This window comes from Natator depressus, chromosome 6 (assembly GCF_965152275.1).
Source record: "Natator depressus isolate rNatDep1 chromosome 6, rNatDep2.hap1, whole genome shotgun sequence".
Taxonomy (NCBI): Eukaryota; Metazoa; Chordata; order Testudines; family Cheloniidae; genus Natator; species Natator depressus.
The window spans coordinates 65,393,546-65,415,347 of record NC_134239.1 but is presented as its reverse complement, the minus strand read 5'-3'; the positions used below and the strand labels follow the sequence as shown (position 1 = coordinate 65,415,347).

Here is a 21,802-nt window from a genome sequence, read left to right as displayed (position 1 = left end):
ATAAGATAAGTTTTCCATTCCTCTGATCATTCTAGTAGCCCTTCTCTGCACCAGTTCCAATTTGAATTCATCTATCTCAACCATGGGAGACTAGAACTGTGCACAGAGTATTCCAGATGACGTCTCACCAGTGTTTTGTACAATGATACTAACACTTCCCTGTCTCTATTGGAAATACCTCGCCTGATGCATCCTAGGATTGCATTAGCCTTTTTCACAGCCACATCACATTGGTGACTCTTACTCATCTTGTGATCGACCAGTAGACCCAGGTCTTCCTCTTCCTCTGTCACTTCCAACTGATAGATCCCCTGCTAATAGCAAAAATTCTTGCAGTTAGTCCATAAAGGCATGTCCTTGCACTCTGCACTATTAAATTTCATCCCATTTCTATTATTCCAGTTTTCAGGGTCATCTTGTAGGATATTCTGGTCCTCCTCCACAGTGGCGGATTAGCCACTGGGCCGACGGGCCCCAGGGCCCTGGCCAGTTGGGGGACTCTGGAAAAATGGGTGCCCCTGCACCCTGACCCTGTTCCCCGGCATGTTTCAGCTCACAGGGAGTGGACGGAGCAGCTTTTCCCTTACGCTCTGGGTCCTGCCTCAGCAGCTGGACACCACCTCCTGGGTCCTACTGCTAGCCTCTTTCCTCTACAACCGTGAGTGCCTGCGGAGAGGTAGGAGGCGTGCAGAGCAAGGGAGGTGGGGTGAGGGGAAGGGAAGGGGAGAGGAAGGAGATGGGGAAGAGAAGGGGATACAGGAATGGGTGGGAGGAAGTAGGAGCCCAGCATGTGGCATTCCCTGGGCCACTAGCAGCCCCAGCAGGGAGGCAACCGCAGCAACACCAGAGCAGGGACATTGCTGCAGCAGCTGATGCAGGAGTGATTGCCAGCAGCAGCTGGGGCCTCCCCTGTTACGCCATCCTGTCCCCCCCCAGCACCAGCAGCCCAGCTAGCACTGTAGGCGGAAAGCGAGAGCCAGTGAACCAAGGGGACTGGCTTCAGCGTGCACATGTGCGTGTGTATGGGCGCGCTTTACCACCCTAACCCCCACCCCCCAAATATAGCAGTCAAACTACGACTATAGCCCTGGGACTGGAGGAGCTCCAGCTCCCTGCTGCGGCCTCAGGGCCAGGGGAGCTCTCACTCCCAGGTGTGGTCTGGGGCCATGGCAGGGGGGAAGGGCACAGAGCTTCTCTGGTCTTGGGGCTACAGTGGGGGGATTGAGGGGCAGAAAGGAACAAGGTTGTGGAGCTGCTGGGGGAGGGGAGCAGAATAGGGCTGACTGTGTGTGGAACACAGCAGAGCGGTGCAGGGAGGGGCAGATTGGGGTGGGACTGTGGGTGGAAGGAGGGGTGAAGAGGGACCCCCACTTGGTCTGGCCCAGGGCCCCACGAAACCTTTACCCGCCTCTACTCCTCCATATTGACAATACCTCCCAACTTTGAGTTATCTGCAAATTTTATTAGTCCACTTTTTTTTATTAGTCCACTTTATTGGCCACTTTTGTGCCAAGGTGATGAATGAAAATGTTAAATAAGATTAGTCCCAAGCCAGATACCTGAGGAACTCCACTAGTATCATTTCGCCACCTGACAGTTCACCTTTCAATATGACCCAGTATAGTCTCCCTTTTAACCAGTTCCTTATCCACCTTTCAATTCTCATATTAATCCCCATATTCTCAAATTTAACTAATTTCCCATGTAGAACTGTATCAAATGCCTTACTGAAATCCAGGTAGATTAGATCTACTGTATTTCCTTTGTCAAGAAAATTTGTGATCTTCTCAAAGAAAGAGATCATGTTGGTCTGCCACAATCTACCTTTTGTAAAACAATGTTGTATTTTATACCAGTTACCATTTACCTCTGTCCTTAACTACTTCATTTTTCAAAATTTGTTCCAAGACCTTGCATACAACTGAGGCCAAACTAATGGGCCTGTGGCTTCCTTTCTTAAAAATAGGTGCTATATTAGCAATATTCCAGTCACAGTGTGCAACCACCAAGTTTATGGATTCATTAAAAATCCTTTGCTATAGGGTTGGCAATTTCATGTGCCAGTTCCATTAATATTCTTGGATGGAGATCATCCAGGCCCGCCAATTTGGTCCTATAAACTTTTGGTCCTATAAGCTTCCACCTAATATGATTTCTACTTCCGTAACCTTGTTATCATTAGCCACCCTGCCACTACCCCCTAAGATCCTCATTACCTTTATTAAAACCGAGGCAAGGTATTCATTTAGGTGTTGGACTATGCCTAGATTATCTTTAATCTCCACTCCACCCTCAGTGCTTAGTGGTCCCCCTTCTTTCCATATTTCCTTTTTATTTAAATGGCTAAATAATCTTTTATGATTGTTTTTAATTTCCTTTGGAAGGTCCAACTCTGCTTAGCTTTCGGCAGTTCTCACTTTTCTCCTATACTTTGGGACATACAAGAGGTAGCTTTCCTTGTTGATCCATTCCTTGTAGGCTTTCTGCTTTCTCTTAATAAGATGACTGGGATGCTTGTTCATCCAGTTTGGTCTGCAACCCTTCCCTATGAATTTTTTCCCCTTGCTTGGGATGCAGGCTTCAGACAGCTTCTGCAACTTCGACTTAAAGTAATTCCAAGCCTCCTTCACATTCAGATCCTTAAGTTCTTCAGTCCAGTCCACTTCCCTAACTACTTCCCTTAATTTTTTTTTTAAAGTTTACCCTTTTGAAATCAAAGATCCTACTTGCAGACCTATTTTTGTTTATCCTTCCATTTAGTGTCAACTAAATTAGTTTATGATCACTTGATGCAAAGTTGTCCTTTACAGCCAGTTCTTCTGTGAGGTGCTTGTTGCTTACCAATACCAAATTTAAAATGGCGTAATCTCTTGTTGGTTTGGTGACTATTTGGTGGAGAAAACTTTCAGCCATCACATCGAGCAATATCTGGGCCCAACTGTTATTAGTAGCACTTATCCTTCGATCTATATCATAGAAATTAAAGCCTCCCATAATCACACAATTCCTACTAGTACTTATTTCATTAAAGATATTAGTTGTCTCTATCCATATCCAAATAGGATCCTTTGGGTCTGCAGCATATCCCAAGCACTATCTCATTGGAGCCTCTGTTACTTTTCTTCCCCAAAGTGATTTTGGTCCCCAACAAATTCTGTCTTTCCATTCCATCTCTTCTAATTTCTTTATAGTCTGCCTTGTGATTAATATGCAATGCTACTCCACTGCCTATACCTTTTATTTCTGTCTTTCCTCAACAGCACATACCCTTCAGTACCTGTACTCCAGTCATGACTACTATTCCACCACGTTTCTGTTATCCCTATTATATCTTGTTTCACTTCCTGCACCAGTAATTCTAGTTGCTCCATTTGGTTGCCTTATGTTGGAGCTAGGTTTTTTGTTTTGTTTTCTGTCTTATGATGTGCTAGATGGGAACATTTAATTTTTAGACTGCTTTGAAGTCAATTTAAACAAATTAATGTAGATGCTGATTTAGGCAGGAAAACAAGGGGGAGTTAACAGTTGGAAATTCTGAACAAATCCTGCAAAAATAAGCTGCCGTGTCCCATGTCTTCCCCCTTCCCACTCTCTCAAATACCTGGAAAACAAACTTCCAGGTTCAACTGTTGTCATCATCTTGCTGGAAAGGTGGAAAGTCTGAAGTTGCTGTGTTCATTGATGTGGACGTACCATGCTACTTACTCCCCGGCTCCCCTGTGATAATGGCAATACCCAGACCTGAACAAGCCAGCCTATGTGAAAGTTCTGGCTGAGCCTCCAATCAACTCTGTGCTTATTGAGAGTTCTGATGCAGAGCAGAATCTTTTGATGCACATTTCTAGTGTTCAATCTTTTATCTTGAAACATTTTTCTCCAAGTTAAATATCTAATTGTAAGTATTAGGGAAAGCACCTACATCTGAAATATTTGACACTAGTTAAAGGGAACAATTTCTAACATGCTGGAGTTGGAAATGTTTATTTTATTTTTACAGTCAGTATAGTGTTTGAAAGGTGCCTGGCTTACCTCTGTAGAGACTGAATAACAGATCAGACACATCATGACCAGCAGCAGAATAAGCTTCTCCCACATTGCCGTATCAAAGCGCCTCAACCCTGAGCTGCAGGGACAGCTTTGCAGGGGGAGAGTGGAGTTCAGTCTCTGTCACTTCACTCCTTGGCCTCCCTGCTGAGCGTGTGAACCAGGCCAGTACTGAACTCCAGCCATCTTTGGATTTCCTCCTCTAGTAGATAGAATAATTTCAGAACTCATATGTCATACTTGTAATCTATAGAATTCTCCTCTCTTTCCTCCCTGCAGGAGCTGCGCACGTGGGAGGAGGAGCTGACCCGTGCTGCACTCCAGCAGAAGAACCATGAGGAGCTGCTGCGGCGGCGGGAGCAGGAGTTGGCAGAACGTGAGATTGACATCCTGGAAAGGGAGCTCAACATCATTATCCACCAGCTGTGCCAGGAGAAGCCTCAGGTGAAGAAGCGCATGGGCAAGTTCAAGAAAAACCGTCTTAAGTTGAAAGATGGCAATCGCATCAGCCTCCCTTCAGGTCAGTGATGCTGCAGTGCCGGGTTGTAGGGGGGTCTTCTTGTGCCGAATGAGTTTCTGTTAAATGTTGCTGCTTTGTGCCTGCAATCATAGAATGGTCACAAGATGTGCCTTAAGAAATCCCAACCTCTTTGGCATCAAGAAATTAAAGGTCAGTGGTTATAGGGAAAAACCACAGGAAATGGTAGCAATAGGGTACACTGTGACTAACATTGTTCAAAGGGTAAGGATATGGGTAAAGAGGAATGTTGAATGTTTGAGTGTTTGTAGCACGCATTACTAGTCTGCAGTTGGTATCAGGAAGTTCACTTTTAAAGTAAAATCTTAATTTTAACTATCAATGCAACATTTAGTTCAACAATACCCCAAATGCACACTTTCATTGAAGGTATTACCTGAAAATGGTGGAAGTGTCTACTCTGGAGTCATCTTATTGTTAAATAAAGCTGATGTGGGTATGTTTGATATCAGAACAGCAACCATAGCCCATTGCACTGCTGGTTTGGGAAATGACCTTGGGACTCTTGAGTCATGTTGGGTAGCTAAGGGAAGATTATGAAGACTACAGCACTCAACTTCTCAGCATTACTATTTAGCAAATAAATACAGAATTAGACTGCTGCTTCATTCCCTCGAGACTGGATGGAAAATGTCACTTGGTTGGTCCACAGTTGGGAAAGTGGGTGGGAAAATGAGGATGGCTGTCGATGGAAGTGAGTCCATTGTGATAAGAGAGGGTACCGAATGTGCAAATTGCTTGGAGTTCCAAACTGGCAAGAAACAGAAAGCTGTGTGTGTGTGTTTATATAATTCACCCAGAGTTGGCAGCCATGTTATAGATGGTTCTTAACATGTACTGCACTGTTAACTCTGTCTCTCAAGGGAGACTGAGAGTTGGGGAGAGTGGTGGTGGTAGATTATATTTTTAATAATAACCATCTTGTAAACATTTGTTTCGTGAATTTTTGCTTGCCCCAGAAGTGTCTTTGGGAAATGAGATGAAAAGGTTTTTACCTAAAAAATTATTCAGGTACATATGGGTAGGAATGTCAGTCCCCAACTAGACACATTTATATGCTGCTCCTTTGCAGCTGTATGTCCAGATGCAAAGCACTAATCTTCAGGCTGCATTAGGGGTGTGTGCAAATTGGGGGTTTATGTGCCTGCAAAAATGCACTGAAACACTAGTGCCATTCTGCAAAGGTACCAGAAAGAATTAATAATCTTTGTTGTGTTTTATGAATGAGTATTTTAATTGTGACTGTTTTTTTTAACAGATTTCCAGCACAAGTTCACAGTGCAGGCATCTCCAACCATGGACAAAAGGAAAAGTTTAATCAGTAGTTGTTCCAGTCCTCCTGCAAGTCCTACCATCATTCCCAGACTCAGGGCCATACAGTGTAAGGAGCTTGCTATAGCATTGAACATGGGAAGAATATAATATGCCTAGCAGGCGCTGCAGTGGGGATTTTTGGGTCTTGTTTAGGAAAGGACGGTGAAACTTCCTGAATGAAGCGTAACTATGGGGAGTGGTGGTGGGGAATGTTCCTTCTCCCAGAAATTGAGCCTCACTTGGTTGTGTTTCTGGGCACTTGCTGATTGATTGTATTGGAAGTATATTTCTCAGGGATACAGCCTGCTTGCTATAACTGAATTTATGGAATTTATATTTGCAAGTTCAGAATGTATTCTTGAGGTGGATCAGATGGATAGGCTGAAAGAGAAGTGTGTGGCAAAGGAATGGAAATTGTTTGGTAAAAACATTTCAAGAAAAATTAAAGCAATTGGTGTGGGAATGTGGCCCTGTCATAACAAGCAGCCGGGAAGTGGAGACCTTACAGGGGACACAAGTACATTTTGAAGAGCAATATGAAGGTAGTGTTGTCTAGTGATTAGTGTGGGTGTCAGCATCTTGAGAGTTGGATTTCTATTCTCTTGTTGGCAGTTTTAGAAGAGAACCCAAGGATTAAATAGGCTATGAAGGCCTCTCTGGGTGCTTTTTCCGGCTCAGGGTTGAGGCATGATGAGGGAGGATTACATAGCCTTTGCCTTTGCCATACCCCTTTTGGATTTGTGTTTTATTCCCTGCTTTGCCACAGATTTCCTGTGTGACCCCTAGGCAAGCTACTTAGCCTCTGTGCCAGTTTCTCCATCTCTAAAATAAGGATTAAAACAAATCTATCTGTATCATGTGAGTGTTGTGTGGCTAAATCATTTGATGTTGGTGAGCACTTCACGCTCTTCAGGTGGTTGGTTAAGTGGTGTTAATACGTTTCCTTCAGGGTCTGTAGCATTGTGCCTTACTTCTCTTTTTACCAGTGCTGAAGAGTGGTACATTGCCACTCAGGAGGTGCAGGCAGCATTTTGTGTTTTTCCTGCCCCACATGCCCATCCTTTCCCTCCCTCCCCCTTATTGGTTTCCATAGTGACACCTGGAGAAAGCAGCAAAGCATGGGGATGCAACTCAGTTCTACAGAAGGAGGAAGAAGAGGAGGAAGAGAAGAGAAGCCAGAAGAAGAAAGGGCGTACCTGGGGACCAAGTTCTCTTTGTCATAAGGAGATAGCTGCAGGAGAAGATGGGTAAGAACAAACAGGACTGGGTCCAGGGGGAAGTGTGAATGGCCAAAGTTTTCTGAACTTTAAAGCTGCTTATGAGTACTTGGTTCTCAGAAGGGCTGCCTGGTAAAACTCCAGCTCTGTCCTACAGAGCTGCCACACTTTTCGGCTGAAATAATTATTTATCCATAGTCTCATAGACATTAGAGATAGAAGAAACAGGTAAAGTCACATCTAATCCATCCTCAGAGGTCCAGTGCAGGATTGTTATTTTCAGTGTGCTTTCCAGAACTTTATCCAGTGTAGTTTTAAAGTGGTGGGACTTCTTCGATTTTGCTTCGGAGACTATTGCACAGCTAATAACTCTCAGATATTCAGTGTCTTTTCCTGATATTCAGTCTAAATTTTCTGTAACTCGATATCCTCCAGCTCTAATTATACCCCCTTTGGACTACCCTGAAATATTCTTCTCCATCCTTCATGTTTACACCCTTCAAATACATATTTTCCTTCTCACGTGTAGTATTATTTAACTGGGACTAGAGAAGCCAGATATTTTTTCAACCTTTTTAAAAAGTATGTGTATACTTGTAGAGATGTTGTGCCAAGTCTGCTGCTGTTGATTTCTACTCTGTGGTTCCAGTCTTACCTGAAGACAGTATACCAGGATTCAAACCTCAGCATTTTTGTGATGCTGCTTAAAAGATTAGTATTTATTTTTAATGATATGATTAAAAAAAATTTGAGGTGACTGGATGCCTCATAGGTTTGAAGGTTGGATAAAGAACCTTTCACCCCTAGGTTGCTAGTCTGATAGCTGGTCAGTAGCCTATCTGAAATGAGTCTGGTGTCTGTCAGTTTGCCAAATTCCTGGAAGATACGTGTACATATAATAAACCTGCCCACCAAAATTGGCATTGATTGCCCCGCTCAGAAAAGCCAAGGATTGAATGGTCCATGGAAATTACATTACAATCTCCCTTAAACGGTGGTCTTTCTAGCCCAGGCTTTTGAGGCATATCAGCAGGACAGTGTGCAGAGAGCTTGCATGGCCACTGCTCAGGCTGTATCTGTTCTGTAGATAACTCTTGAGAATTAATTCCTTTATTTATCACACAGTCCCATTCCTTTCACCAGCATTAAATTTAAAAGGGGGAGGAAAAAATGTTGATGGTAGAAAAATACTTCTGCCTTGAAGTCCAGAAGCCTTTTGTTGGAACTCTGAGAGAAAACCTCTTCATCTCTTCCACTTCTTCCCCTGCAAAACAACAGCTGGAAAGGGTGAAGCATCTATTGTGCACAGGGAGCTAGGAGGATGGGATTTGCCAGTTTGCTAAGAGTGGCTGAAATTAACTTAATCCTGTTCGCTGCAAAACTGAGATGCTATCTCTGTGACTGACTGTTTGTCTCTTACAGATGAACGCAGTAAGGTCACAGCATCATACAGAGCAACATCTGGAACATGGTGACTATTTTGCTGAATGGGCAATGCAGTGAATATATGATGAGCCCTTGATGCTCATTTAAATCATGCCAGACTGAGAGGCTGTTCAGTGCAAACAGAGCTGTAATAAGCTGCAATCACTCTGAGGCACACTACCCATTTTTATTTTCTTTTTGGTTAGTTAAAAGTAAATTTTAAGGCTCACTCACTTAAGTGCCAGACGTAGGTGAAAAATCCCCTTGCAAGCTTTTCCCACAGAGCTGTGCCAGTGCTCTTTAATCCTGGCTAGCAACATTCTTGTCATTTTAGTTGCCTACATAGCTCTCTGCCAAGTCATCTTGAATCCTTATCTCCTTTATCCTTTGCTATGTCTTTTCCAACAGGGATTTAAAAAAACAACCACACAAGTTACAGTAAGTTGATAAATTGGAGAGGGTTCAGGGAAGAGCCACGAGAATGATTAAAGGATTAAAAGACCTGTATTATAGTGATGGACTTGAGGAGCTCAATCTGTTTAGCTTAACAAAGAGAAGGTTATGGGATGACTTGAGTTCAATATAAGTACTTACGTGGTGAACAAATATTTGATAACGAGCTCTTCAATTTATCAGCGAAAGATATAACACAATCCAATGGCTGGAAGTTGAAACTAGACAAATTCAGAGTGTGTGGGGGGAAGCATAAATTTTTAACAGTGAGTGGTTAACCATTGGAAAAATTTACTAAGGGTTGTGGTGGATTCTCAGTCACTGGCAACCTTTAAATCAAGATTGGATGGTTTTCTAAGATATCCTCTAGGAATCTTTCCAAACAAGTTCTGTGGGCTTTGTTATACCAAAGGTCAGACTAGATCAGTGGTTCTTAAACTTATTTGATTGGGCCCCCGTTCTGTGTATCTGTAATCCTTTATACTCTTCCCTCCCCCCCCACACACATACATATACTGCCACCCAGCTCTGAAGACAGAATGGAGAGCAGCAACTGCTCACTGGTGCTCAGCTCTGAAGGCAGCACTACGCAAGCAGCAGCAGAGAAGTAAGGATGGCAATGTAAAAAGTGATATTCGTCAGTATCACTTTTCACAGCAGACTTAGCGCATCATTGCCACCCTTACTTCTGTGCTGCTGCTGCCACCCCAGGGCTGACAGCTGGAGCCCCGGTGCCTCCAGGTGAGGGATTGGGTGTGGGGAGGAAGGAAAGCCCAGGCTGCCTCCCCGTGAGAGATTGGTGGGGGGAGAGCCCAAGGCTGGGCTGCTTCCCAGTCAGAGATTGAGGGAGGGGGAAGGAGAGCCTGAGCCTGGGTGGTGGGGCTCTGGCTGTACCTTTTATTCCCCACCTCCTGGGTGTGCACATCCCTTTTGCACGAGCCTCAGCTACCTGGGGCTGATAGCCAGAGCTCTTAAAAAAAACAAAAACAAACAAACAAAAAAAACCTGCATTCTAAATTCAGGTTTATATAAAGCCAGTCACTGAAAAATGACAGTGATTATTTTTATCCTTTTTAAAGTTTGTTGATGAACTGCAGAGATATGCATATCTGATAACAGGCTGATATGCTGAACTGGCAGAGACTGATTAAGGCTGAACATAACTTGGAACAGTGCCATGACATTTACATTGAGACTTTGTGATATTTACTTTAGGGTGTCTGATGGAAACCCTTAGACTCCTAATTCTGAGGTCCACTACCCCTAGTAATGCTCAAGTCAGCTGATAGAGTGACCTGGCCTCAGCCTGCTGTTGTGACATGGGAGATTTTTGTTCTGCCTAGGGATAGACACTTTCAGCTTTTCACACCAGCAGTTGGGTTGTCAGTGTTTGTGTGATTTTAATGTTCTGTTGGACTGAAGGTGACATTTATGGATTTATGGTGGCTTGTCATAAATATAAAGGGAAGGGTAAACCCCTTTAAAATCGCTCCTGGCCAGAGGAAAAAATCCTCTCACCTGTAAAGGGTTAAGAAGCTAGGATAACCTCGCTGGCACCTGACCAAAATGACCAATGAGGAGACAAGATACTTTCAAAAGCTGGGGGGAGGAAAAAACAAAGGGTCTGTCTGTGTGATGCTTTTGCTGGGGACAGAACAGGAATGGAGTCTTAGAACTTAGTAAGTAATGTAGCTAGATATGCATTAGATTATGATTTCTTTAAATGGCTGAGAAATTAAGCTGTGCTGAATAGAATGGATATTCCTGTCTGTGTGTCTTTTTGTAACTTAAGGTTTTGCCTAGAGGGATTCTCTGTGTTTTGAATCTAATTACCCTGTAAGGTATTTACCATCCTGATTTTACAGAGGTGATTCTTTTTTACTTTTTACTTCTATTAAAATCCTTCTTTTCAGAAACTGAATGCTTTTTCATTGTTCTTAAGATCCAAGGGTTTGGGTCTGTGGTCACCTGGCAAATTGGTGAGGATTTTTACCAAACCTTCCCCAGGAAGTGGGGTGCAAGGGTTGGGAGGATTTTGGGGGGAAAGACGTTTCCAAACAACGCTTTCCTAATAAACCCAGATAAACATTCGGTGGTGGCAGTGGAAGTCCAAGGGCAAAGGGTAAAATAGTTTGTACCTTGGGGAAGTTTTAACCTAAGCTGGTAAAAGTAAGCTTAGGAGGTTTTCATGCAGGTCCCCACATCTGTACCCTAGAGTTCAGAGTGGAGAAGGAACCTTGACATAGCTATTGGTCCTTGAGCTGTGATCCCTTTCAGATCTCGCCAGCTAAGCAGGACATAACCTGATCAATACATAGATGAGGGACTTTCAAAGAAAACCCATTTGCTGCAAAAAGTGGTGTTTGAAATTCAGTAGCAGACACACTTTCCTCTGAGTCGGTACTGTACCAATGCCCCATCATGGTGTTTAAAGGACAGTGTATTGCTGAAGACTCTCTCTTTCAGATTAGACATTATTAAGGATCCCATTACACATTTGGCAATTTACTGACCAAATGACATCTAATCAACACTCAGGCTAAAGAAGGAGCTTGTAGGAATTCCCAAGGAGAGGGATAACGGGTTTTCTAGTGGGAAGGGAAGACAAATGTAGTTACTACTTTCTCATAACATAAATATATGAATGCCCAATCAACTTTCCCACCCAAATAGGCTACTGAAAAAATCTAAATCTAGCCAAAAAAAAAAATAAAATAAAAAAAAAGGGTGCCAAGGTGGGGGGCGGGGGAGAAGTAGGTAGTTTAGCTGCTAGTGCTGTCAGCTAGTACTGTTCCAGAGATGATGTGCTTTAGCAAGTGGAATTTATATGTTGAACTGCTTTCAAGCGCACCCTAGTGGCATGTATGTTGTGCAGCAGTTTCCTTGTCAGGCCTGCAGGGACTGTGGGTAGCAATGTTTGTAATTTGGATGGGAGTGATATGTAAGAATGAGGTGAAAATAATAATTAGTCAACTTCAGCAAAGTCTTGGAATTATTCTGATCACTCCTAGTCTTCATATTCAAAGTAAGGCTCACTTTCAGTGCCAATGAATCTTCGACCTCTGCTTTTTTATGAAGGAAGCTGTGTCTAGAAGGAGGCATAGAGAAGCAGAAGAAGTTGATGTGTCGTGCTGTGCCACAAAGGGCAGCCCAGAACACCCCTGTAATCTTCAGGGATATCAGGACGAAGGTGAAGGCTAGACTGACAATAGTTGTGCATTATTCACTGTTTTGCTGTTTACTGTCTGTATACATTGAGAACCTAGTACATACCCTTCCAACTCCATGGAGAAAGACTCCATACTAATTGTCTTATCAAAGGCCTTGGCATTTACCCTTGAGGTGAGCACGTTGCCCCCTCTCCTTTTTGCTTGCATTCACCATCTATACATTCCTTAATGTCTCCTTCTCTGTGTTTATTTGTCCAGGTATATATAGGTGGGATGCTTAAATATAACTAAAACTACCAGGTTGTTTTATTACATAGTTACAGCACATCTTGGGATGAATAAATTATGACATAGAATTTTGTCCTTGTAAAGGTCATCCCATCAATCACACTCTTGTTGCTAAGTCACATGGACGCCTTCCATTGGGGCATAAGATCAACATTGCGCTGACTGGATTCAAACACATGGCAGGATATTGCACAAACTTTAGTGGGAGTGATTAATGTGGAAGAATGATAATATCTCAAGACAGATGAGAACAGAACGCTTTTAATGTAATCTAAAATTATGCCCCTAAGTTGGAAATAATATTTGTGGTTCCAGGGTAATACAAATATAACAGTCATCAGCCAACTGATCATGTGCAAAATCAAGTGTAGACTTTGCAACCTTGCTGCAAAAAGATAGTCCTCTGTCCAATGAGCTATAGGAGCACCTTAATTAAAGAGTAAAGGTAATCCATACTCACTCAGTGAAATCTGTAATAATAATACTCTGAGATCCAGATCGTAGGTGAAAGGCACTAAAAAGTGCAGAATGCCTCCAGTAATGAATTAAACTTCATGAGAACCCTGGGAGGTCAGTATCATTCACATTTTATAGATTTGTGAAACAAAGCACAGGAGAATTTTATGACTTCCCCAAGATCACACAAGTCAACAACACAGCTAGGAATATAACCCAGATCTCCTGATTTGCACTCTCATTCTCTGACCACTAAACATGCTCTTTCCCAGCCCATTGAGGTAATTTGTACACATCCATAGTACAGTGAGATTGCTGACATTGACTTATTAGCATGGTTAGATCTCCTCTCTCTCAGCTTCTGACTCTCTTAGCTAGGTCTTACACTTCACAGCTTAGGTGAAGAGCTATAACTTTAGGAGTTTGAAGGAAGTCATTTCAAAATCTGCCAGATATTACAGGACAATGAATGGGTGCTGATATCCTTGCTGATCGCTGATATGCCAAAAAGTTGCACCACTGAAAGTTCTGACATTCGCAGTGGCTTGACAGTGGCCCCAGGAAGTAAACAATGTGATGGTAACACGCTTGTGTGGATGGAAAGTAAGGATCCATCTGGGTCACAAAAAGTTCAGCTGCAGATCTTAACTCCTCTAAAGTTTGAGTTTGGATTAGAGCTTTTAGTTCTGGCCCATATTTAGAAGAAAATTAATGATACAATGATGTGGCTGCATTGACTGTTGTGTCTAAAATAAAGTCATTCCAAGGTGCACTGGTGTTACACGTTTGACTATTACCACTGTTAACTGGTTGCTCTAAAATTGTTTTTTGGACAGGGTTAAATATACAAGACATGACCTTGGCACATCCCATTCCCTGCAGTGATTTTCAGCTTTCATTATTGCTTGTGTTTTATGCTGAAATATTCTTGGAGATTAATTTTCTTTGCTCACTATATATTGTTGCACCTGCCTTAAGATGGGAGTTGCAACATTTTGGTAAAAGAACTGAGTTTTGCTTAGTTTCTGTACCTTCTATAATTGCCTCTGCATGTTCTGCTAAAATGGTATTTTGTAAAGTCCTGGACCCACACACATCATTGACTCTCAGCAGACATCCCTGTGCTTGCCACATTATAGTCCAGTAGGAGAGATGCTTTTTCGTTTCTTTCTTTAGTGGTGGAAACATGTCATTGTTGCAAAATGTCTTACTGGGTGGGTGAGATTCTGTAGCCTGCGTTGTGCAGGAGGTCAGACTAGATGGTCATAATGGTCCCTTCTGACCTTAGTCTATGAGTCTATGAGATGAATTGGCCCAGGCTTGCAGTCCTAAACACAATAGTACTATTTGGAAATGTAGGGGGGAAGAGTCATAAGAATGGCCATACTGGGTCAGACCAATGGTCCATCTAGCTTAGTATCCTGTCTTCTGACAGTGACTGGTGGCAGATGCTTCAGAGAGAGTGTACAGAACAGAACCAATTCATCAAGTTGCCCAGTCTCAGGTTCTAGCAGTCATAGAATCATAGAATATCAGGGTTGGAAGGGACCCCAGAAGGTCATCTAGTCCAACCCCCTGCTCAAAGCAGGACCAGTCAGAGGTTCAGGGATGCCCAGAGCATGAGGATGCACCCCTGATTATCTTCGGTTCATCAATGGCTATTAGCCATCCTCTATTAACTTATTTAATTCTTTTTTGAACTCAGTTACATTAGTCTTGTGTAATACATATTTTTCCCTTGTCTTTTCCTCCTCCAGCCTGAAGTCTCTGGTAGATGGATATAAACAATGGTCATCTAGTACTCCAAACCTAGGGAGGGTCCAGAGAACTACTCCTGCCCTGCCAGGATTCACCAGCCTAGCAGAGATGGGTAAGGGCAGACCACGTACTTCATTTCACACACGTGCACGCATCCCTGAGTGAGCAATTCTATTCATCCAAGGCATCTTACTCCAATGTCTTCACTTTGGTGGCTCACTATTTCACCTTAATTTCCCCAAGGAATGCCCTCTTTCTCATCTCTCCTTTTGGATTTTCTCTGTGTGTTCATTCCCCTCCCATCTCTCCACACTCAGTCTCTCTCACTCCGCAGCTCGCCAGTTCTCACCTCTCAAAACCACTGTCCAGCTCTCTGTGGTAGCTCTGCACTCCTTAGAAACTTTGTGATCTTTCTTGTTAATAATGCTGTTGGGAAAGGATATTTGGGTGCTGCAATATAGGGATAGATCACACCTGCACTTACAGGAAGTACTATGGGAGTGGTTCTTGTTTCCTTCCCTATCTTTCTATTCATGCCCTTATCATGTGTAAATCTGCTGCAACTGGGAGGGCTGTCAAGAGCTCTTTTCAGAAATGCTACTCTTGGTCAGCCAGTAGGGGTCACAGCTGAACATGTGATTTATCTTTTCTTCACCTTTTCAGTGCTCCCAGCCTGCATCAGCTTTGAGTGCTGGATTCACACCCAAGGGCCAGCTTTTTTTTTTTTTTTCCTAGATACTAAGGTCAGAAGGGACCATTATGATCATCTAGTCTGACCTCCTGCACAAGGCAGGCCACAGAATCTCACCCACCCACTCCTGCGAAAAACTTCTCACCTATGCCTGAGCTATTGAAGTCCTCAAATCATGGTTTAAAAACTTCAAGGAGCAGAGAATCCTCCAGCAAGTGACCAATGCTACAGAGGAAGGCGAAAAACCTCCAGGGCCTCTTCCAATCTGCCCTGGAGGAAAATTCCGTCCCGACCCCAAATATAGTGATCAGCTAAACCCTGAGCATATGGGCAAGATTCACCAGCCAGTCTTTTGTGCAGTCTTGGATTGCCTAGCTTGGACAGAAGAGCCTATTCACATTTGACTATGGTTAAACAGTTAGTGCTTAGATGAAGGCATTTCCTCCTTTGCATGCTTTGTGAAGCTTAATCCATTCATATTTGTAAGGCATATTTGTAATCCATTCATATTTGTTGTGATTCTCTGGTGAAAATGTTATGCCAATGCAAAGTATGTTTCATTTGCTTTACAGAGGATGAAGACAGCGAGTGTCTTAATGGAGACAAAGTGCACCCTTCACCTGGGCGCACCCCATCGTACCTCTGCATCCCATTTCAGAAGAGCGGAGACTTGGATGGCCCACCCTGTGATGCCAATGAGGAGTCCACCCCCATGAATTCTGCTACAAGCACCCCTCAGCTCACGCCCACCAATAGCCTTAAGCGGGGTGGCTCCCAGCATAAGCGGTGGGAGGTTGCCTTGCTCGGTTGCGGGGCAGTGCTGGCTGCTGCAGGCCTGGGCTTTGATCTGTTGGAGGCAGGCAAGTGCCAGTTGCTGACCCAGGATGAGCTGGAACCACCCAAGGAGGAGAAGAAGAAGCGCGACAGTATTTTCCAGCGGGCTGGGCGACCACGCAGAAGCACCAGCCCACCTTCCCGGAAGCTCTTCAAGAAAGAGGACCCCTTGTTGCTGCTGGGCGAGCCATCCACCTCACTGACCCTCCTTTCCCTGTCTTCCATTTCTGAATGTAACTCCACCCGCTCCCTGCTGCGCTCAGACAGTGATGAGATTGTGGTGTATGAGATGCCCGTCAGCCCTGTGACGGTCAAGGCTCCCTTGCCAGTAGTTACCAACCCGCTGGTCAATGTACGCATTGAGAGGTTCAAGCAGGATCCCAACCAATCCCTGACTCCCACACATGTGACTCTCTCTTCCCATGCCCAGCAAAGGGGGCACAGGCGAACTCCTTCTGATGGAGCCATCAAAGTGGCTGAACTGGTTGCTAATGGGTGCTCTCCCAGTAACTGTTTAACTGGTGCACTGGGCACAGGTAAGTTTCCCCTCCTCCTCTTTCTCAGCCTTCAGAATGAAGGCCAGACAATTGGTGCAGTGGTTCTCCTATTCCTCCCTCTTGTGCCTTTGTTCATTAAGAGAGTAAGTACTCTGTGTTTATATAGTGCCTAGCACAATGGTCTGTGGCAAAGGCTCTGAGGCATTACCTTTATACTAATAATAAATAAAATAATACTCTAATCCAGCGGTTCTCAAACTGTGGGTCGGGACCCCATTTTAATGGGGTCACCAGGGCTGGCTTAGACTTGCTGGGGCACAGGGCTGAAGCCAAAGCCCCACTGCCCAGGGCCAAAGCTGAAACCCGAGGGCTTCAGCCCTGGGTGCCGGGGCTCAGGTTACAGGCCCCTTGTCTAGGGCTGAACCCCTGGGGCTTTGGCTTTGGCCCCCCCACCTGGGGCAACGGAGCTCAGGTGGACTCAGGCTTTGGTTCCCCCTCCTGGGGTTGTGTGTTATTTTTTGTTGTCAGAAGGGGGTTGAAGTGCAATGAAGTTTGAGAACCCCTGCTCTAATCAGTTGAGGCCTGGTATCACCACTGAGTCACTGTGCAACTTCAGGCAACTCACATAACGTCTCCGTCTCTGTTTCCTCATCAAGGGGTATTGTGAGGCTTACTACATTAGTTTCTTAGACAGAAGGCACTATCCAAGTATAATGTCATTTCTGTTGTTCATTCCTGAGGATTCCACCTTCAGCCTTTGCCCTTCCTTAAGTCCCTCTCATGCTTTCAAGGCAACTTCTAGTCTGAAAGCCAACAAAAAAAGGACGTGAGGTCTTTTGGACTGAGCCAGTGCCACTTTTTGTTCATTGGCCAGAGAGTTCCTGTTGGGGAGTACAAGGTGTTCTCTGCCTCCAAACATTTACCTGGGACTGAGTCTCCACAACATCCCAAATTCCTTACCAATATGGGGGGGAACACTGTAATTGTTCTCTGATCTAAGTGGCTGTAGCTATTTAGGACACTGTCCTATCAGGCTGCAGTTGTTCTATTGTATCAGGGTCTGTAGTGAGATACAAGTTAACATAGTCATTTATGCTCATAAAAATAGCTTCAGTGAAAACTTAAAACTTCATTTACTGAACAATAAATTCTGCTTTGGAATTCTTCGCCACATACAAATTCCTATGATGAGATATTATGCTTATTATGTATATTCTGTTAAAATACATTTAATGAACATTAAGATGATAGAGTGAAGCATCCCAGAGCCACTGAGTGAGAAGATTAAGGTTTCCCACATGAGCTTTAAGTGATCTGATTTTATAGCATTGGAGCAGCTGTATCTCACTAGTGTGTCCAGAACAGCCCAGGAGCCAGTGGACAGTCCCTCATCTCAAATCAGTACAACGGGGGCATAGACTTCTTTGTTGTTTGGAGAACTATATTTGTCCCTTTTTAATAATTTGTCCACACAGGAACTTCTATTCTGAACTCAGTGTTTCCTGTATTTATTAATGCAATACAAAAATTTTCTGGCGGAAAGGGTCAAAACTCCCAGTGGTCTACCTCACATATAGTGTTTCAGATGAAAACTAGGGGGGTTCTGAATTTTGAATATATAATTTTATTTTTGCACATGCCTTTAGTGTATCTGGGCAGTAAGGTCAGATGCCTTAAATAGCTCCAACTTAATTGATAGGTCTTTTCTCTCTCTCTCTCTCTCTCTCCTTCTTCTCTTTTTTTTGGATAGGTGTATTAAAAACTCCCAGCCCAAGTCGAGATCCAAATGAGGTCCCTCGCCTGCCAGACCCCAACCTTGTCTTTCCTCCAACTCCAAGACGCTGGAATGCACAGCAGGACTCCACACTGGAAAGACCCAAGACCTTGGAGTTTTTGCCGAGGCCACGCCCTTCAGCCAACCGGCAGCGGCTTGATCCCTGGTGGTTTGTGTCGCCCAGCCAAGCCAGGGGTGAATCCTCCGCCAACAGTTCAAGTACTGACACCCCAAGCAATCTGGACTCCTGCTTTGCTAGTAGCAGCAGCACTGTAGAGGAGAGGCCAGGACTTTCTGCTCTGCTTCCTTTCCAGGTGGGTGTTCCTGTAATGGAGCAGATGCTATTGGACATAGATGTTGAGGGTCAGAGCCAGGACAGCACGGTTCCGCTATGCAGAACTGAACTTAAAACAACCAAACCTGCAGCGTATGAACTGAAACAAGAGTTCTGGTCTTAGCATGAAATCCGTTAGGGGGCGCTAAGCCCCTTTAGAGTCAATCATACTACTTGCACTGAGAATGCACTTTGAAGACGGATAAAATGGAGGGATGCTACTGAGATCATATAATGGTGCTGCCTCTATTGAAAATGTGTTGTCTGACTGCCTGATTTTTGTCTGCAGTTGGATGTAACTGCGCGACTGAAAGCTGCTGACTTTTGCTGTGGGGATTTTAGGTAGTCTTCCTTATCTTGTCTTTGCAGTTTGAAACTGCAATAAGCAAAAATGATCGTATCAAAGTCTCTGTTTTTGACCTCACAGAGCTTGACAAATGTTGTATATTGGTATATATCCCAGTATTAACCTGGATCCTGAGATCCCAAGTATTACACTATATCAGGTACCGGTGTTTGGTATTTTCCCAAGGCTGTCCAAGTGGGAGAAATGGCAAATATTTGGAGATTTGCTCCACTGAATGCCATTCTTATGGCAGGGTTGGTCTGGTATCTACCCGCTACCCTGGCAGAAGCACCTGGCCCACATATGTTTGGATTTTATGGGCTCTAATAAATTTCTTTGTTAAATGCTCCTCAGATGCAGTTTTCATGTGGAATTCTGACACATTCCATCTAATCAAATCTATCTTATATATATATATATATATATATATATATATATATATATATATATATATATATATAATGTAGTCCCTTTGTGTGAGTGGACCTGTAGCTAGAACAGTAATTCACTCTTTCTGTTGAGTTCTGTGTGACCTCAAATGCAAGCTCTCCACACTGATGTTGTATAACAAAGCCAACAGCATTAGGAATCAGACAGGTATATTTGTCTTGCAGAAAGAACTCAATGTATTCAGTAGTGAGGTTCTTACTCACCCTGTCGATGCTCGGAAAATCAGGCATATAATACTAATGGCCTGCTTCCATTGAAATCAGTGGGAGCCAGATCTGGCACTGAGGCCTCATATCATGGAGAAAACATGTATCTGGATTAAGCTAAGGTCCTAACCACTTCCATTCTTTATCCTATCCTATTCCTACTCCTACATCTTTTATCCTGGGTTAATGTCTTTCCTACTTTAATCTCTTTTCGTCTGTCCTGTTGTCAGTAGCTGGGATGCTCCAAATCTCCAATAGAATTCTTAGAGACAATTCACGAGGAGCTAGGAAGCTGAGAGCCAATTGGAAGAGCACAAATCCCCATTGCTACTTTTGACCACATGTTGCCAAATGGAGAAGTCTCAGATCAGTCCCAGTATTCAATGTAATAATTAATGTGTCGCTCTAACCAAACATTCTTGAGGAGGGGAAGGTGGGCAGTGTAAATTCATTATGGGAAAACCACCATTCAGGTAAATATATTAGTTCTTTGGTATCTGAATAATTCATGTGCCATTTGCCAAGCAAGGAAGGGAAAGCGCGTGACTGGAGTTTCACTTGAGTTGACCAAGAAATAATGGCAAAAGACTGGGGTAAAAGGTGTTAAAGTTTAAAAATAGTTTCCAAGAAGAGGGGGGGAATGGCAAATGTTGGTATCTGCTATAACAGCAGCAAATAGAGTGGTGCTAAGATATTTACATCTGAGAAACTCCATTCTTTTTAAAAACTGCTATCTAGGAATTGAATTGAATAAATAACATTTTCAAAGTAACTCCCACATTTGTCTTTGTGGATCTTTTCTTCTTTTGTTTCTGTTCTTACCCAATCCCATCAGTTCATTCTATTTTCTGTTACTTTAATTTACAAAGTGAGATGCTGAATTGGGAAATTGAAAAACTCCCTCAGGCCCTTATAATATGAAGCCTTGAAGATTTTGGTTCTCCTTTGTTCTCCTTGTTCATTCTGTACAACCAGAACAACCAAAACCGAAGAACCACAGGTCTCTCTTGATTGATCTCTGGTAGACTGAAAAACTTTATTGGAGAGATGACCTTTATGTAAGAAACCAGAATGGCAGTAGCTGCAGCCTCTTCCCAGACCAGTTAGATGATCCTGCTCTGCCATCGGAGATCCCATCCCATCTCCCTGAGTTCCACATCAATAGTACAATATTATTTTTCTTGTTGCCTCAGGTGGCTGCTGTGTATGGGACAGGGAGTCTCAGTGTATAGTTTCTTTTGAGAGTAGCTGCCCATGCAGATTAGCACTTTTAAGAGATTAATCTATTGGCATCAGTGTGGGGAAAAAAGTGTTATGATTTAGCAAAACTTAGTGAAGGTAATATCCTTTCATTGCTATAGATGTAGAAGTATAGGAGTAGTTGCCTCCTCCCCCAGGGTACAGTTGTTGCGGGATCTTCTTGTGATCAATAGGGGCAGTATAGCATTCATAGTGGAGATCTCAGTCTGTTGTTAAGATCCATAAAGAGCATATAGAGAAACTGGATAACCTCTCACTCTGTCCAGGTGTTTGCTGTTTGACATCTTAAGGTAGTTGAAAGAATAAACATTGAACTCAAAAGTTTATTGCTATTCAGAGCATTTTATTTAAAAAAAAAAAAGTCCTTTTGAAAACTTATTTACATTACCTAGCTTCCATTTGTAGTGTGATTCCCCACCCCCCATGTTAGTATTTATATTTGTAGTCAAAGGCAACATTAGATACATGACAAAGATTCAGGAATCAAGCCTAGTATTGCATCCCAAGGTTCACGTGACATCCTGCCACTTTCTCGAATAATCAAGACCAGCTCTGAAATCTTGATGTTTCCTGGGTTTTTCAGAGCTTCTTTTTCCAGAAAAAGATGCTCACTACCTGCTCATAAATGTTGGAGATAATCTAAAAACACATACCTTTTTTAGGAAATATAATGACCAGCAGTAAAATATTGCACAGTGATACAAATCTGCTGCAACCATGATGTGCATTTAGGTTCTGCTTTATCTT

General features: G+C 43.3%; 1 protein-coding gene across 2 annotated transcripts in view; it reads left to right on the top strand.

The window, feature by feature from the left end:
• MAP3K9 (mitogen-activated protein kinase kinase kinase 9) overlaps positions 1-19,485 on the top strand; it is a 77,856-nt gene extending 58,371 nt beyond the window's left edge. For both annotated transcript variants that reach the window (XM_074955579.1, XM_074955578.1), the window contains 6 exons: positions 4,324-4,564; positions 5,841-5,963; positions 6,990-7,143; positions 14,663-14,775; positions 15,927-16,724; positions 18,436-19,485. In XM_074955579.1, coding sequence (XP_074811680.1) covers positions 4,324-4,564; positions 5,841-5,963; positions 6,990-7,143; positions 14,663-14,775; positions 15,927-16,724; positions 18,436-18,917 — 1,911 coding nt within the window. In that variant the 3' untranslated portion in view covers positions 18,918-19,485. The remainder of the gene's footprint in view (positions 1-4,323; positions 4,565-5,840; positions 5,964-6,989; positions 7,144-14,662; positions 14,776-15,926; positions 16,725-18,435) is intronic.
• The last annotated feature ends 2,317 nt before the right edge of the window (positions 19,486-21,802 follow it).